General features: G+C 43.9%; 5 protein-coding genes across 8 annotated transcripts; all 5 read right to left on the reverse strand.

Moving 5' to 3' along the window:
• Positions 1–774: 774 nt before the first annotated feature.
• On the reverse strand, positions 775–2955 carry LOC104822590. 4 transcript variants are annotated; one of them, XR_773227.1, is made up of 5 exons: positions 2230–2955; positions 2085–2134; positions 1909–1996; positions 1149–1812; positions 775–1024 (listed from the first exon to the last, which is right to left on the reverse strand). XR_773227.1 is itself a non-coding variant. In XM_010553854.2 (5 exons), the coding sequence occupies exons 1-5, from the start codon at positions 2650–2652 to the stop codon at positions 971–973; spliced, it is 732 nt and encodes a 243-aa protein (XP_010552156.1). In that variant the 5' UTR covers positions 2653–2955; the 3' UTR covers positions 791–970. The 4 variants fall into 4 exon arrangements, 2 of the variants coding, with proteins under 2 accessions (XP_010552155.1, XP_010552156.1); XR_773226.1 differs by having other exon boundaries at positions 1119–1812; XM_010553854.2 differs by having other exon boundaries at positions 791–1024; positions 1696–1812.
• An 87-nt stretch (positions 2956–3042) lies between these two features.
• On the reverse strand, positions 3043–4415 carry LOC104822591 (cytochrome P450 72A14-like). Its single transcript, XM_010553855.1, has 2 exons — positions 3666–4415; positions 3043–3549 (listed from the first exon to the last, which is right to left on the reverse strand). Exons 1-2 carry the CDS (start codon positions 3861–3863, stop codon positions 3121–3123), a joined length of 627 nt encoding a protein of 208 aa, XP_010552157.1. The 5' UTR covers positions 3864–4415; the 3' UTR covers positions 3043–3120.
• Positions 4416–4554: 139 nt separating this feature from the next.
• LOC104822764 lies at positions 4555–5311 on the reverse strand. The gene is made up of 2 exons (XM_010554111.1): positions 4774–5311; positions 4555–4667 (listed from the first exon to the last, which is right to left on the reverse strand). Exons 1-2 carry the CDS (start codon positions 5309–5311, stop codon positions 4555–4557), a joined length of 651 nt encoding a protein of 216 aa, XP_010552413.1.
• A 5948-nt stretch (positions 5312–11259) lies between these two features.
• Positions 11260–12699, reverse strand: LOC104822592 (60S ribosomal protein L18a). Its single transcript, XM_010553856.1, has 4 exons — positions 12591–12699; positions 12073–12188; positions 11863–11926; positions 11260–11729 (listed from the first exon to the last, which is right to left on the reverse strand). The coding sequence occupies exons 1-4, from the start codon at positions 12603–12605 to the stop codon at positions 11388–11390; spliced, it is 537 nt and encodes a 178-aa protein (XP_010552158.1). The 5' UTR covers positions 12606–12699; the 3' UTR covers positions 11260–11387.
• Positions 12700–12835: 136 nt separating this feature from the next.
• LOC104822593 (60S ribosomal protein L18a-like protein) lies at positions 12836–14985 on the reverse strand. Its single transcript, XM_010553857.2, has 4 exons — positions 14481–14985; positions 13442–13517; positions 13227–13341; positions 12836–13143 (listed from the first exon to the last, which is right to left on the reverse strand). Exons 1-4 carry the CDS (start codon positions 14803–14805, stop codon positions 13084–13086), a joined length of 576 nt encoding a protein of 191 aa, XP_010552159.1. The 5' UTR covers positions 14806–14985; the 3' UTR covers positions 12836–13083.
• Between the last annotated feature and the right edge of the window lie 38 nt (positions 14986–15023).

Below are 15023 nucleotides of genomic sequence, written 5' to 3' on the forward strand. Positions count from 1 at the left end.
TATATATATATATATATATATATGTTTTATGTATATTTTTAAGATACAAAATTCGAAACAAACTTTGCATTAGACTTTTCAATTGAGATCCTAGAAGGCCCTCATACCATATCTTAGCGACGAAGATATATAATATCAACAACACATCATTTCAGCTTCACATAATTGTATTTTTTTTTTATCTATAATAACATGATTTCACTCTTAAACCATTCATCTAAAGCCCTTTTCCTATTGGATAATGAACTACATCAAGAAGGATGAAATGTGATAGAAAAAACAAAACCGTTGTGATTTTATTTAGCACAATTAGAACAAAACCAGAGATCAAGATCGAAGAAGAACAACTTGTGGTGTTTTTGTGTAAGATTAAATTGGTAGCGAATTTCTTGTGTTTTTAAATCCACTGACCATTCATACCCATTATTTTTTTCTTCTCGCTTTTATCTTATATAAATTTAAATAGTTCAATCCATATAGAATTTAAATTTAAAATTTAGAGATAAAGAAATATATTCCAAATCACATGACAACCTCGATTCCAAAATTAGTTTGGACATTGATCCATTCGGTTACTTAAAAAAGTCTTTTATCTCGTAAATGTCATTGTTTAATTATTTTTCTTGTTAGAACAATTTTTCCACATTGAAACAGGAAATCTTTGTTCTTTCTTTCTTCTGACAAGACATTTGGAGACCAACGCGAAATGCATCCAATGCACTAAAAGCCATCGGAGTGATTATTATGGTAAAATAAGTTCTCTAATTACCGAACTAATAAAAAAAATAGATTTTTTGAAAATGTCAAACTATGTCTATTATCAAATAAAATAATGATTTTATACATCCCCGCAATTTGTTCGGAGGAGAAGGACAACGCCATCAAAATGGGTAAATCTTGTAAAAAAAATATATATATATTATCAAGAAACGAGAATTTCGCTCTCTCCTTGCGAACACATAAAGAGCGATCATTGTGCATCTGCTTCGACGACGAGTTTCTTTCCAACGTTCTCGGTTCGAGCCTGCGAGCATTTAAAACAATGTAGTTTCAGTAACCCATCTTGAACAACACACAGTTCGTTACTTGTGTTCTTGTTTAAAGATTAGCGTTTCAACCGCAAGATAGCTTGAACTACGGGCGGGTACCCGAGATTTCCGGCCTAGCCCCCTCGGTCGAGGTATCTTGGCCTGTGGGTCGGGTAACCAACTCTCAGGTACAGGTGCACGCTCAGATATCCAACCGACGAGACGACTCGCCTCAGGCAAAAGGTTGAGAAGGCCGACGAGGCGAGCATTCCAGGGTGCCGAGGCAGGAGGGTGAGCATCGAGGCAAAATGTTTATGGATTTTAATTTAAAAGTGTAATACCGGTTTTGCCTTCACCCACGTCCTGTCTCGCCGGCTCTTGCCCTCTCCAAGCTCGCCTCGCAGCCATGCCGTGTCTCTCTCTCCCCTCTCCCTCCTCTCAGCTCTTCTCCTTTTCCCATCTAGTTCTCGCGTATCCGCAGGTTACGGGTAGTCGGTGGATAAAGTCATACTCAAATCCGCGGCTCTGGTTCTTGCCGGAGAAAGATCCGACCCCACTCTCGCTGACGGTTGGGTTCCCAAATTTCGGGTACCCACGGATCTGTCGGGTTTGAGCATGTATCCAGGCCCGAGCAATAAGTGAAAGTGTCGTGAAAAATGAAGCATACCTTGAATGATTTCGATCTCCGAAGAGAAGGATCCATCTCTAAACATGCTAAGTACAACTTCTCCGCAAGATCATACTGACCAGTAGCTACAAAAACATCACCTTGACATATGTATGCCTGTCAGATAAAGCTAACACAGAATCAAAACCGAGCTCTCTTTGAGACAAAACTCTGCAAACAAATAGGACATCAAACCAAACAGACAAGTGGTACCTCCAAATAGTTGGGAGCTAAATCCAGAGCCTTTTTAGTATCTTCAAGAGCTCCTGAGTAATCAAGCATTCCAAGCCTTGCAACTGATCTAGACACCATATGATCAACAAGCTTCTTGATCCAATTGCAACGAGACAGTATAAAGAACATGTAAGGTTTCGGGAAGAAATCTGTACCTGTCTTTGAAAATCTTATGCAATCCACCAAAGGGTTTCAATTCTATTGCCTGCAAACACAATTTCCACCGGAAGAACTTTCATTTCAGATCAAGCTCCGACAAGGAGGAGATAAAACACAACCAACACTCAAGATTCTTCAGACCTGCGTGAGAGAGGATTCAGCCTTGGAGAAATTGCCCTTTTCGATCTCGGAGAGTGCTCTGTTCCTGAGAGCCAAGGCGGTGAGAGCGGCGGAGGCGGCGGAAACTTCGCCGCCGCAGAAATGGACGACGATTTCGGCGGCTCGATAGGGCGTGGCGCAGTGGTTGATGACGAGACCTTGTGGCAAAACCACGAGGTTAGGACCGGAGCCGCAGCGGCCGAGACAGCCGCAGGGCTTGACGAGGAGGTCCGGTGGGGACAGAGACGACAATGTCTCCAGAATCTGCAAGGACCCTTGTCGCCTGCAAGTGCGGTTAGTGCACACGCGCATCTCACGCGCCGCATCTTCGCCGGAGCTTCGCACGTGCCACCATCTGCGGCGATTCAGCGTCGAGTAGGGTAAAAGCAGAGCAATTGAGGCCATATGGGAGCGAAATGATCACAAGGAAGCTTGATCGATGAGTCTTATACAAACCCTAGAATCCAGAAACTTCCATTGCTAAATTCGTAAGCTTTTTTTCGCCATTTATCTGAAAAATTCAGCATAGGACACACATACAAAGAGACGGCATCGAACAGAAAACTTGCATTTCAAGAAACAAGTGACATCAGAAACTAAGGACTAAGTCGGAAGAAGAATTTCTCCGACATTAGCCATTTTCCCGGCAACCGAGACAGAGATAGAGGGAGAAATGGATAATATTGGAGTAAAAACATATGGCTACAAACTGATTCTAGTTTGTATGTAAACATATTTATATATATATATATATATATATATATTCATAACTTTAATTAGTTTTTGTGATGACAATTAAGTAAAGATAGAATATTATTTAATATTTACCATTATCATGGATCATCATTATTGTGGCATTACATTTTCATGATCTCAGAGCCTACGGAAGAGCAACTGAGCACCGAACTGAGGATGAACTGTGAGAACCTTAAGAGGAGCGTGAGCGTAAGAGGGCGAAAGCTCGAAGGAGAATCTCTGCAGAATCAGAGACAGAGCAATCTTGGCTTCTGTCATTGCAAAGTTGAGGCCAAGGCAGATCCTTGGTCCGAATCCAAACGGTATGAACGACGCTGCTCGGTTCTTTGTCGCCTTTGAGACCCCTTCCTCGAATCTCTCAGGTTTGAATTCCGTCGCGTCTTCGCCCCAGAGCTCGGGATCTCGATGCACCAATAGCATCGGAATTGCTATTTGCACGCCTTCAGGGAGATTCATGTCTCCTAGTCTTGTCTCTTTGCTTACCACTCGGTCTAGTGCCACTCCCGGTGAGTATAGCCTCAAAGTCTCGTTCAATATCATGGCCACCTGAAAATCAAAATCAAAGTAACGCTTCATTTCGTTTATCTGCTAAAGTTTTGGTTTTTTGTGTTTTCGGGACGAAACTCAGTTCATGTTAAAGTAGAAAACACAGTGCATCTTACAGTTTTAAGGCGAGAGAGACCGTTGAAGTCAGGCTTGCTGTCATGTCCGAAGACTTGCAAGACTTCGTCTCTGGCACGAGCTTGCCATTCTCGGTGCCAACTTAACATAACCATTGTCCAGACGAGGAGCGAAGACGTGGTTTCTTGCCCGCCTAAGTAGAACAGCCTGCATTCTTCCATGACTTCTCGGTGGCTCATCTCGCCTTGATCTCTCGAGTTCGACTCCAACAGTATTCCCAATAAATCATCCTTTGGCCTCTCTCTCTCGTTTCTCAATGATCTCCCCTACCCTTCTCTTCACTTCTCTGTCTATCTCTCTCACTCTATTGTTGCTCTTTGTCGGTAGAAACCTTCATCAAAGTCGTGGCACAAAAGAAGTGAATCGCATCAAAGTGTGTGTATATAAGTTGATAATGGAATGGAAGAACATGAACCTCAGTCCAGGGATGAAACCCAGATGAAGAGCTTGTTGAACTTGCCTGGTCTGTTCATCTTGGAGCTCGAATATAGGTTTACCTTCCTCGTAGCTGCTCCCGAACGCTGTCCGAGAAATGGCGTCTCCCGTCATGCTCACTAGCCACGGCCACACGTCGATCTCATACGTGGATCCATCCTACGGCACCACCCTCTCCCATTTCCGCACCATCTCGTGGCTGCTCTCGCAGAACGCATGAACCATGTTCTGCAGCAAAACCATACATAATAATGGAAGAATATCTTCTTGATATCTCTTTGATATTTCTGTTTCTATATTGCATCCTAATCTCCTCCTTATTTTATGCCGTTTGGTTACCTTAAGCGTAACATACACATGTGTATATATGCCCTTCTTGTATGTATCACAAATCAATGAATTTCATTCCTCCGAAACCCTAAGTCGTTTATGGTATCAGAGCCATAGAAGTCTATCGACTCTTTTTTTTTTTTCTTTTTCCATCTCTTTCTTCTTCCCTGCATCAACCATGTCTGCTGATGCTACAAACTCTGCTGGATCCACCTTGCCTACAGATCCAGCAATTACCAACACCACCACTGAAAATTTGCCCTTTTCGTTGATAACAATTAATGTTACCAACATCACTAAGTTGTCGACAACAAACTATCTTACATGGAGTCTGCAACTTCGATCGCTCCTCCAAGGATATGATCTTCAAGATTACTTGGAGCCTGAGAACAATGTTTCTCCAACAATCACTGAGGAAAGTGATGTTGTCCTTGATTTGTTTAATGTGTCCTCGACTGGATCTGCCGTAGGTGAAAGCAAGGATGGTCCAAGCTTCGCTGGTGGAGGCAGCACGGGCTATGAGAGCCTGACACGACACTGAAATAGAGCCAAGAAGGGCTGAGAATATAAGCTTGTCTTGGCGGAACCAATTTGGGTAGGCAGGGTTCGGTTTAACAACACTTTCCTCAGTGATTGTTGGAGAAACATTGTTCTCAGGCTCCAAGTAATCTTGAAGATCATATCCTTGGAGGAGCGATCGAAGTTGCAGACTCCATGTAAGATAGTTTGTTGTCGACAACTTAGTGATGTTGGTAACATTAATTGTTATCAACGAAAAGGGCAGATTTTCAGTGGTGGTGTTGGTAATTGCTGGATCTGTAGGCAAGGTGGATCCAGCAGAGTTTGTAGCATCAGCAGACATGGTTGATGCAGGGAAGAAGAAAGAGACGGCGGAAAAAAAAATAGAGTCGATAGACTTCTATGACTCTGATACCATAAACGACTTAGGGTTTCGGAAGAATGAAATTCATTGATTTGTGATACATACAAGAAGGACATATATACACATGTGTATGTTACGCTTAAGGTAACCAAACGGCATAAAATAAGGAGGAGATTAGGATGCAATATAGAAACAGAAATATCAAAGAGATATCAGGAAGATATTCTTCCATTAGTCACTACCTTTGATGTCCAATCTCCACAAAAGACATTGCTATTTATCAATATGGCAAATATCACGAAGCTTACTTCCACAAACCTTCTAACATGGAGCATCCAAGTGAAAGCACTCCTTGAAGGCTACAAGCTAGACTGCTTTATTGATGCCTCTTCTGCGGTTCCTTCTACCACCGTGACTACCGACGGTGTTTCTACCGAAAATCCGGCTTTCGGTCCTTGGAAACAACAAGATCGGCTTTTGTTCAGTGCCTTGCTGGGCACGATATCAATTTCTCTTCAACCCTTAGTTGCTCGGGCAAAAACTACCCTCGAGGCTTGGACCATCGTCACCAACACTTATGGGAAAGCTTCCCACGGACATCTCTTGCAACTTCGTGATCAGATCAAGAGGAGTGTCAAAGGCTCTCAATCACTTGATGAATATCTTCGTTTCATCACGTCAAAAATCGATGAACGTACTCTCCTTGGTAAGCCGATGGAATCACGAGGATGTTCTTGAAGCTATCATGGATGGTCTTCCGGAAGAGTTCACACCCGTCATTGATGTGGTCAATGCTCGGGACACTGCAATTCCTATTGACGAGCTTCATGAGAAGCTTCTCAATCATGAAGCAAAGCTGCTCCTTTCGTCCTCCTTGCCAGTGTTGTCATCGGCTCCTGTCTCGGCTAACAATGTCTCGTCGAGACCGCGCCATTCCCCTCGTCATCCTGGTCGCTCGAATTGGCCCTCTTTTTCCATCTCTTTCTTCTTCCCTGCATCAACCATGTCTGCTGATGCTACAAACTCTGCTGGATCCACCTTGCCTACAGATCCAGCAATTACCAACACCACCACTGAAAATTTGCCCTTTTCGTTGATAACAATTAATGTTACCAACATCACTAAGTTGTCGACAACAAACTATCTTACATGGAGTCTGCAACTTCGATCGCTCCTCCAAGGATATGATCTTCAAGATTACTTGGAGCCTGAGAACAATGTTTCTCCAACAATCACTGAGGAAAGTGTTGTTAAACCGAACCCTGCCTACCCAAATTGGTTCCGCCAAGACAAGCTTATATTCTCAGCCCTTCTTGGCTCTATTTCAGTGTCGTGTCAGGCTCTCATAGCCCGTGCTGCCTCCACCAGCGAAGCTTGGACCATCCTTGCTTTCACCTACGGCAGATCCAGTCGAGGACACATTAAACAAATCAAGGACAACATGCGTCGGTTCACCAAAGGCACCAAAAACATTGATGACTACATGCATTTTTTTCAAGGTCAAGGCGGATGAATTGGCTCTTCTAGGTAAACCCCTTGACCATGAAGATTTGATTGATCTCGTTCTCTCTGGCTTAGGAGATGAATTCAAATCTGTCATCGACGCCGTTAATGCTCGTGATATCCCGATCTCTTTCACCGAGCTTCATGAGAAGCTTCTCAATCAGGAATGTGTTCTCCTGACCTCCGAAGATGCACCTCCTGTCTTGCCTATCACGGCAAACAACGCTCAAACACGACACTACAGCTCCGGTTCTCGTGAGCCTTGGAATCAGTCTGCTGATTCCAAACAGGATACTTCACATCCACGCAATCGGAAATCCTCCGGTTATCAAGGCAAATGTCAGTTGTGTGGTGTTCAGGGACACAGTGCAAAACGGTGTCGCCTACTGCCCCACGGTTCTTTCTCTGGAAACACTAGCACTGGATCTTCTTCGCATCAGCCCTGGCAAGCACGAGCGAACCATACCACCCTTGCTCCTTCAGCTTCCTCACCGACGTGGCTGCTTGACTCCGGTGCGTCACACCACATTACATCCGACTTGGCAAATCTCGCTCTCCACTCTCCTTACTCCGGTGGTGAAGATGTCGAGCTTGGCGACGGGTCCAACCACACCATCACACACTCGGGTTCTATGTCTATACACTCTCATTCTCGACCCCTCGCCCTTAATAATGTTCTTTGTGTACCCTCACTTCGTAAGAACCTAATTTCCTTACACCAATTATGCACTACTAATAAAGTTTCGGTGGAATTCTTTCCCTTGCATTTTCAGGTGAAGGATCTTGTCACGGGGGCGGTCATCACCAAAGGACTCGTTAGAGATGGCGTGTATGAGTGGCCCACTTTCCTTTCTCCTACCTTGTCTCCTTCGGATCATTCTCCTTCTGCATTTGTTGCAATAAAAACAAACCTCTTGGATTGGCATTCCAGGTTAGGACATCCATCTTACGATGTCCTCCATCGAGTCATTAGTCAGTTTTCGCTTCCGTTGTCTTCTAAGTCTTCAAAGTCCTTGTTGTGTGAACCGTGTTCAATCAATAAAACACATAAACTTCCATTTTCTATGTCCACTATATCGTCTTCTCGTCCCCTCGAAATCATCTTCTCGGATATCTGGACATCACCGATACCTTCATTTGATGGACTAAAGTATTATGTCATTTTCGCTGATCACTTTACCCGATACACGTGGTTTTATCCCTTACAACGAAAATCACATGTCCTTGAGATCTTTCCACGGTTTAAAGCCTTGGTTGAGAACCGTTTCTCACACAAGATTCAAACCTTATACACCGACAATGGTGGTGAATATATTGCCCTTCGGTCATTCCTTTCAACACATGGTATCACACATCTCACCACTCCGCCCCACACACCCGAACACAATGGCATCTCCGAAAGAAAACACCGCCATATAATGGAGACAGGCTTATCCCTTCTTACCCAAGCCTCGATCCCTCGGTCCTACTGGTCATTTGCTTTTCCAACGGCCGTATATCTAATCAACCGGCTTCCGACCAAGATTCTTGGTCATAAGTCACCGTTTGAGATGTTTTTCGGCTCTTATCCCAACTATTCCAAACTCCGCACCTTTGGTTGCTTATGCTTCCCTTGGTTGCGCCCGTATTCCACTCACAAACTCGACCCTCGATCATCCCCTTGTGTCTTTGTCGGATACTCCTTAACACAGAGTGCGTTCTTGTGTCTAAACCCAACCACTTCTCGAGTCTATACCTCACGACATGTGACCTTTTTTGAATCCACATTCCCTTTTTCCAACCTATCATCACCATCAGCCTCTTCTTCCTCACAAGAATCTGAACCAGACACATACCCTCAGCCTATATCGATTTCTTCTTCCCCACGCAACAACCATCCCATGACAACCCGATCCAAAAATAACATTACCAAACCCACTACCAAATACGTTCACCGTTCGACCGTTACCTCTCATCCTGACATAGAACCCACGACCGTCTCCCAAGCTCTTAAATCTTCCCATTGGAGGCAAGCTATGACGGTGGAGTTCGATGCTCTTGTCAAGAACGGCACGTGGGAATTGGTTCCATCGGACCCTTCCTATAATGTCGTCGGATGTAAGTGGGTGTTTCGCATTAAACGACATTCTAATGGTTCTTTTGACAGGTGCAAAGCTCGACTTGTGGCAAAAGGATTCCATCAAAGACCGGGAATTGATTACCATGACACATTTAGTCCGGTGATCAAGCCCGCTACCATTCGCCTTGTTCTAAGCATTGCCATCACCCGAGGATGGACTTTACGTCAACTAGACGTAAACAATGCCTTCCTACAAGGTACCCTTCATGATGATGTCTACATGATTCAACCTCCCGGTTTTGTTGATCGAGACCGGCCGTCTCATGTTTGTAAGCTGCACAAGGCACTCTATGGTCTTAAACAAGCACCAAGGGCATGGTACACTGAGCTACGAACATTTCTACTATCCTCGGGATTTCACAACTCATTGGCCGACACATCTCTCTTTGTTTTTCGGGATCGTGATATTGTGCTCTATATTCTTGTCTATGTTGATGACATTGTCGTCACCGGCAACAACACATCCCAATGCCAAAAGTTCATCAGCACGCTCTCGGACCGCTTTTCTATTAAAGACCTCGGGGATTTGACAACCGCCGGTCTGGATCTTTCTCAAAAGAGGTATATCTTGGATCTTCTTGAACGCACGCATATGGCAAATGCAAAACCCGTAGCTACTCCAATGTCTTCGACCACATCATTGGTTTTGAACTCGGGTGACCTCTTGGATGATCCATCCGAATACAGAAATGTTGTGGGGAGTCTTCAATATCTCAACTTCACCCGCCCGGATATTGCTTTTGCCGTGAATAAGTTGTCTCAATTCATGCATCGGCCCACAACCGATCATTGGCAAGCGGTTAAGCGTGTTTTGAGATATCTTGCTGGATCATCATCACTTGGCATTCTTATGACATCCAACAACTCTATGCATCTTCATGCTTTTTCGGACGCTGATTGGGGTGGGAACAAAGATGATTTCACCTCGACTAGTGCTCATGTGGTCTACCTTGGCCGTCATCCCATATCATGGTCTTCGAAAAAGCAACGCACGGCTGCGCGGTCCTCCACCGAATCTGAATACAAGTCTGTCGCCTCTACAGCCGCTGAATTACAATGGCTATCCTCTCTTCTCTCGGAACTCGGCATCACCTCGCTACCTCAACCGGTAATTTACTGCGACAATGTCGGTGCAACTTACCTTTGTGCCAATCCAGTTTTCCACTCCAGAATGAAACATGTCGCCATTGATTATCACTTCATTCGCGGGCTAGTACAGGACGGTTCTCTACGTGTGACACACGTCTCATCTCAAGACCAACTCGCGGATTCTCTCACCAAGCCGCTGCCTCGAGCACGTTTTGATCTTCTTCGGGTCAAGATTGGTCTCGCACACGAGCCACATCTTGCGGGGGCGTAATGGAAGAATATCTTCCTGATATCTCTTTGATATTTCTGTTTCTATATTGCATCCTAATCTCCTCCTTATTTTATGCCGTTTGGTTACCTTAAGCGTAACATACACATGTGTATATATGCCCTTCTTGTATGTATCACAAATCAATGAATTTCATTCCTCCGAAACCCTAAGTCGTTTACATAATAAGATATACAAATTCAAAAATCAAAATCATGGTAAATGTCAATTGCTTTTGCGACCTTGAGTTTCTCTAGGTGAAAGGCAGGGTTCACAATCCTCTTGTGCGTGGACCATTTCCCTCCTTCGTATTGCGCAACTCCGTCGGCTAACAGCTTGAATATAGGATGCGATGGCGGCTTTGGAAAGTCGTAAACTTTGGTCAACACTTCTTTTATGTGCTCTGGTTTCGTTACGATCAATATCGGCGTCGGTCCGTTCCACATGAACGAAGGCCTCCCTGCACCCATTACCATATAGTAATCTTCTAGAATTCGTATCTTAATTTGAGATGAATGCAAAAACGGACCATGATTCTTCAAAGTTTCGACGAGCAGGGGTGCGACACGTGGCGTGAAATCTTCGGCTAGACTGACAAGTTCCGAGGTTGCCTCCTCCAACATTCGGAGTCCTCTTACGACATCTCCAACAAGAAGCGTGTAAGGAGTTCCAGAGATGCCTGGTCCTTTCAGATGCGCCTCCAGCCTCTTTGGTTTCACCCAGACCCAACGCAGAACCTTCCATATCACTGTTGCGGCGATCGCAGACGCAAACGCAGTCGCTGATTTCTTTCGTGCGTTCGTTGAATATTTGCTAATAAGAGCCAAGTTATTTCACCAGACGTAACATTTCGATTTTGGCATTATAGTTTATGGAAATGTCTTTCTTCTGTTCGCAACAACCACTCTTTGTAGAAGAATCACAGAAATAACCATAAGCACTTGGAAATTGCGAAAAGGGGGGAGACTTAGATCTCGTATTTAAGAAAAGAGGAGAAATCTTTTTACCAACTTGAACAGAACAAGAACGTGTAGTTTTCAGTGTAAGAACAAGAACCCTAATCGGAGAACAAGGTTCTACATGAAGAGGTTAGGCTTTGACGCCTTGAACGTCGTCTTGAGCTTCCTAGTGGGTGGCCTGACCTTCCTGTAAACAAGAGGGAACTTGATTTTGGAATTATGAAACTGCTTTGTACTCTCCCGCTTGCAGAGCTTGGCCGGGACAGTTGCCGTCTTGATGATCTGAACACAGGGGAATCTCACTCGGTGGCGAGAAGCCATCTCGGTGTACATCTGCTCCACCGACCCGTTAAGCGTGGTATCACGGTACTCCTTGTACATGTTGTGATACCCTGTTCGGCTCTGGTAACGCAGCCAGATCCCGTAGTTCCTGATTTTTGTAGGGTTCTTCTCGAAAATCTGCAAGATCAAACCTTTTTCAGCAGCGATGAACGAAATCGATAATCCATGTCAGAAGACTAACAATGCCTGGCAAGAACCCATCTTCTCAGCAACTTAGAACGAATGAATGGAGGGAGAAGAAGGCAGAGACCTCGTTGATGGCAAGCATCTGTCCATTGCTTTTCTTAACTTTCTTCAGTTTTCTAAGGAAATACCTACGCAAAAAGAGAATGGAACCATAATTTCACTTTACAAGATCACCAAGCAGAAGAGAAAGCCTCATTCACATGGTTGAGCAATTTACAAGTAAACCCTACAAGATTGACAGAATCATTGATACATTGGCTTTGCCATTACTCACCAAAACTTAGACTTGGCACGAACCTCGTTTGTCGCCCATAGTTTCATCCTGTAGATCTTAGGATGTTCATCAGTTTCTGTCGGCAGGGCTCTGCCAACCACCTGATACTGGTGAAACTGCCCAAAGTATGAACAAATCAATGCATTTGAGCATGTAAGAGAATTACGATAATCTTTATTTGTAAAAGATGCATCTGGACAGGAGAGAACCAAATTCGTAGCCGAAGAAACTCATTGAAGAAATCGCAGAACCTCGAAGGCATCAAAACCGATTATGAAACGAACACAACCAATCGGTTATCGTTCCTAAAGATACATTATCGAGATCGAACCAGCATCCAATCTCATAATTCTCCAAAAAAATTATGTACAAGACCAGTGATAGAGATTCAAACTCTTGCACTCTCGCAATGCCCACTCGGCAAAACCCAAACCTTCAGAAGCTTTACATTTTTTTACAGGTTCCGCAGAGAAGGAAATTAAGGAACAAACAGACGCGACATGGAAGAAGAAACTTACCCTGAAAGCAACCATTTCTGCAGAGAGTTCAAGCTCCGACGAGGCCGCCAGAGAACGGAATCCGAACCAAGAGCAAGTAGTGGAGCCGATGACAAGTATGAATGTAAGAAAACCCTAGGCTTGGGAACTTCAGTTTTAATGGGCCTGTTTGGGCTTAAATGGGCCGTAAAGCCTTTTGTTTTCTAAAAACAAGAACTCTGAAAAGTATAATTAATGATTTTAAAATAATAAATTAATATTATAAATATAGAACCAAGGACAACATACACTCTCGGGAGAAACTTTTACATGGTTTTATGCCCTTTGTTTTTCTTCAACATGACATGACAACATACATAGATAATACAGTTCAATCAAAGCATAGGTCTTCAGACCCTTCTGTTTATCGTGTGTTTGTGGTCTCCACCAAATAAAGACACAGATACAGATTATACAACAAGAAATACAACATGTCTTCTTCCCTGTTGTGTTCTGTCCAGGAGGAGATTTGATTCTACCAGGCGTCAGTTCCTTCGGTGACTCCGAAAATGATGGCAATTGTAGCAAGAACAGCCTGTTAAAAACGGATCGATCAGAAGAAATACCGAGTGGGCAAAAGATAAAACCCGATGTTAAGAGCAAGGAATATGGACTAACCGCGATGGTGCAAGCTATGTAACCGGGTTTTTCTCGGGGATCTATCCTTGCACAGAGCAGAATGAATGACCCGATGTACCAGGGGATTGCTCCAAGGATGAAACCGATGATAAAACTTCAACAATTACCATAAGATCTCGGGTTTTCAGTCAATACAGAATCCCCGAAAAAGGTTTTCCCCTAAACTCTATACGCAATTTAAGGTAATAACTTACCAGAACCAGCCAGTGCCTATGCCACAGCATGGAAGGCGACGTTCCCTTGGCGGTCTTCCTTCAGCAACGGCATAACCTACGACGGTTATGGTACCGTTCAAGTTAGCTTTATAATCTATGCAACCTAACCGACCAAGTTGAGGCACAACACAAGCTTTTTCATAAGCTGGAATGACACTTTCTTACAGAAAAAGGCGATCCTTAACCTTTTTCTAAGACCAGGTTACTCTCAGACACGGATTTTGATCTGCATTGCAAACTAAATCCCTTTATACCCACAAAAATTTTCCGATTAACGTGAACAAGAAGAGGTACATTATTACCATTTACGATGATCCAGCTAGATCAGTTCAAGGCTATATGACTCCCCTTACCAGGATTCAAGAGTGTTGCTAAACATTAACTTGGTCTTGATCACATCATAAATTGCATAGCTGGAGAACTAATGATTCCCTTATCAAGTCACTATAATTGCCTAAAGTCTGAAAGGATCTAACATCCGTAAAGACAAGTGGATCTAGCATCTCAATTTCTGGCAAAGATGTCAAATTCGCCTAGATAGGATAAGAAACAGAGGCAACAGATTCTCCGGAAGGCTGTATTATACGTTTCAGGTTCAAAGACAACAGATCTAACACACCATCACTTCACAACCGACGATCTGTAGCATGAACATAAGCTTGAAATTCGAATACTTTTTGGGTAACTTTAACAAAAGATCAAAACTTCCAAATGAACTTGAACAAATCAAGCATAAATCTGAAAAGGGTCGTCAAAAAACAGACAAAAAATCTAGCCTTCTTTTCGGCAAAGATCGAAATCAAGCTCAGGTACCAATGCTCCGACAGCAAAAACCGCAGTTTTACCGTACAAATCAACTCGAGGAACTCACGAAAGAGCAAAACGCAAAACTTTCCGGTGAACTCGAACAAATCAAGGAAACCCTCCAAAAGGGTGGTAAAAAATCGTCAAAAATTGCTCCTATTGATCGGCAAAATCGAAATCAAGCTCCGGTACCAATGATCTCACATGAACTTACCAGGGACGGTTTGGTAACCATGGGCGTACTGTTGCTGTTTCGAAGGATCGTAGTAGGCCCCCGGAGGCGGCGCCGGCTGGGGGAATCCGGTGACCGGTGGCGGAGGAGGATAACTTGAGACTTCTTGGAACGTGCCGTACTGCGGCGGAGGCTGGTGATGGCGATGTTCCACCACCGCTTCTCTGTTTTCGTTGTATTGCGGCGGCGGAGGATAACTTGAGGCTTCTTGGATCGTGCCGTACTGCGGCGGAGGAGGCTGGTGAGGCTGGTGATGATGATGTTCCACCACCGCTTCTCTGTTTTTGTTGAATTCTTCGCCGCTCATCTTCTTCTTCTTCTTCTTTGTCCGAACAAGACAAGGGTGTTGAAAGTTGCTGTATCTTTACACGATCTATGCTTCAAGTTTTCTTTTCAAGTTTGATTTTTGGATGATGATGAAGGTGAGGGGGTGTGAGGTTTCGTTGTCATTAGCACGTGGCTGCTGATTGGTTCTCACCATCCCACATCACACGGTTTCCCAAGAAAATTTGATTATTCATTTAA

Source organism: Tarenaya hassleriana, unplaced genomic scaffold, assembly GCF_000463585.1.
Source record: "Tarenaya hassleriana unplaced genomic scaffold, ASM46358v1 Cleome37, whole genome shotgun sequence".
NCBI classification, from domain to species: domain Eukaryota; kingdom Viridiplantae; phylum Streptophyta; class Magnoliopsida; order Brassicales; family Cleomaceae; genus Tarenaya; species Tarenaya hassleriana.